The sequence below is a fragment of the Limulus polyphemus genome, unplaced genomic scaffold (assembly GCF_000517525.1).
Source record: "Limulus polyphemus unplaced genomic scaffold, Limulus_polyphemus-2.1.2 Scaffold9587, whole genome shotgun sequence".
In the NCBI taxonomy this organism is placed as follows: domain Eukaryota; kingdom Metazoa; phylum Arthropoda; class Merostomata; order Xiphosura; family Limulidae; genus Limulus; species Limulus polyphemus.
Window position 1 is genome coordinate 1 of NW_013675197.1, and position 2,659 is coordinate 2,659.

The window sequence follows — 2,659 nt, forward strand, 5'->3', positions numbered from 1 at the left end:
CTTAACAACACTTGGTACTCTACAGTATACTACAAGTAGTAGCACTATACCTGAAGTACAGGGACCTTAACAACTTGGTAATGTACAGTGTGCTACAACTACAAGTAGTAGTACTGTACCTGAAGTACAGGGACCTTAACAACACTTGGTACTCTACAGTAAACTACAAGTAGTAGTACTATACCTGAAGTACAGGGACCTTAACAACTTGGTAATCTACAGTGTGCTACAACTACAAGTAGTAGTACTATACCTGAAGTACAGGGACCTTAACAACTTGGTAATCTACAGTGTGCTACAAGTAGTAGTACTGTACCTGAAGTACAGGGACCTTAATAACTTGGTAATCTACAGTGTGCTACAAGTAGTAGTACTATACCTGAAGTACAGGGACCTTAACAACTTGATAATCTACAGTGTGCTACAACTACAAGTAGTAGTACTATACCTGAAGTACAGGGACCTTAACAACTAGATAGTTTATATAAACTCTATTAAGCAGTGAAAAATTTCAACATGAGCTCTAGAATCTCTAGCTTGAGTGTATATTTTTCATTACCTTAACATAATAGGTAACTTTAAATCCAGTAAGAATTCCATTTTGGTCGGTAATAGGAAGAGACCACTCCAGAGAAATGGACGAAGGTCGTACATCTGATGCTCCAAAATAATGAACTTTTCCTGGAACTGTAGAACAACGAGGAAAAAGAGCTGATACATAACAGTATTACTGACTTAATAAACAATGTGGTTAATGTTGTAATATATATAAAATAAAACTACAAAAACGTCTGGAATCAAACCGAATTAAGAAATACAAACAAAAGTGTAACAAGAATGAAATAATAAAGAAACATGGTAATTTATAAGAAAGAGTGAAACATACTAATAATTTAAAGCTAGAATCACAAGTTAACCAAATCACTGAAGAATCAAGGGTCATTTATGTATAAACAAATTACATAAAGAGTACATTCAAAGTAAAGTGTAAAATATAAATAAATAATACCATTTAAAAGATAACTAATTATTATCACATTGAATTATATATATACATGAATATATGTAAAAATTGATATATCATAGTTATAGTAAATTATTTCTGTCATATAAATGCAATTATAATTTTTATGTGAATTAGTAAAGAAAACATAATTATTTAGCATTGTTTAAGTCTACATGTTTACTTACCCGATTCTAAAGTTTCCAAGGTTTTCGAGATGGGTAAACTACGACGTACTGTAGACGTACCATAGCCACTAAGAACTGTAACTAAAAACGTGTAGTTATAATGTGGTCGTAGATTGTTGTAGGTTATTTTTTCTGCAACCGTGATGTTTTGTCTTAGTTGCCCTTGGTGATCCAGATACTGAACTTCGTACCCATCCTTGTCTCCCGGTGTTACATCCCAACTTAAAGTTATGTCCACATCTGTGATACTGAGTGCAGTCACTTCTGTTACTGGTTTAGGATCTGGAAAAATTCATATATCTCTAAACAATTCACTTACCTAATACAGACATCACAGGATCATTTCATAGTTTCAGTTTTAAACAATTCATATCATCAATTTTTTATAAAAATCTTGCAATTATAGAAGAATAAGACACTTAAACACAGAGTTACTGTCCAGAAGAATAAGACACTTAAACACACAGTTACTGTCCAGAAGAATAAGACACTTAAACACACAGTTACTGTCCAGAAGAATAAGACACTTAAACACACAGTTACTGTCCAGAAGAATAAGACACTTAAACACATAGTTACTGTCCAGAAGAATAAGACACTTAAACACATAGTTACTGTCCAGAAGAATAAGACACTTAAACACATAGTTACTGTCCAGAAGAATAAGACACTTAAACACATAGTTACTGTCCAGAAGAATAAGACACTTAAACACATAGTTACTGTCGAAAATAATAAGACACTTAAACACATAGTTACTGTCCAGAAGAATAAGACACTTAAACACATAGTTACTGTCGAAAATAATAAGACACTTAAACACATAGTTACTGTCCAGAAGAATAAGACACTTAAACACATAGTTACTGTCGAAAATAATAAGACACTTAAACACATAGTTACTGTCATCAACCCACATTTCTAATTCCTAAAACATCCACATAAATTACTAAATGGGTTCCAGCTAACCATAAAATGAAATTTTCCATACATTTTAGTCTACCTTCACATTTTAGAAGTGAAAGCCTACACTATCTTGCCTGTCAATAAATGGGCACACGTTTTTGTTTACCTTCATCATATTTTAGAAATGAAACTTACACAATCTTGCTTGTCTGTAAATGGGCACACTGTATACGCCTCCACTGATGGTCCAGATGGTTAGGTTGTAAAGCCGTCCTGGTACAAGGTTGTCAAAGATAACTAACCGATTTGTGTCATTGTAGAGCTTTTCCTGTGCAGGAACTGAGGAATCACTGAGCTGGAAGCGGTACCGGTCAAACACTACATTTCGAGTTGGTGTTGGGGTATATTTGATACCCAGTGTCCGAACATGAAACTCTGACAGGCACTAAAAACAAACAATTATATCAGTCCGAGTTTCATGTTAATCTGTGACTATGTTTATCACAGAATCAATGACAGGCACTAAAAATAAACGGACTGATATAATTGGAGTTTCATGTTC

General features: G+C 33.7%; 1 protein-coding gene across 1 annotated transcript in view; it reads right to left on the reverse strand.

The window, feature by feature from the left end:
• Window positions 1-559: 559 nt before the first annotated feature.
• LOC106475990 (tyrosine-protein phosphatase 10D-like) overlaps window positions 560-2,659 on the reverse strand; it is a gene marked incomplete at its 3' end in the record, with an annotated part of 19,969 nt that continues 17,869 nt past the window's right edge. The window contains exons 13-15 of the mRNA XM_022379978.1: window positions 2,293-2,522; window positions 1,192-1,473; window positions 560-687 (exon numbers count right to left, since the gene is read on the reverse strand). Of these exons, the coding sequence (XP_022235686.1) occupies window positions 560-687; window positions 1,192-1,473; window positions 2,293-2,522 (640 nt within the window). The remainder of the gene's footprint in view (window positions 688-1,191; window positions 1,474-2,292; window positions 2,523-2,659) is intronic.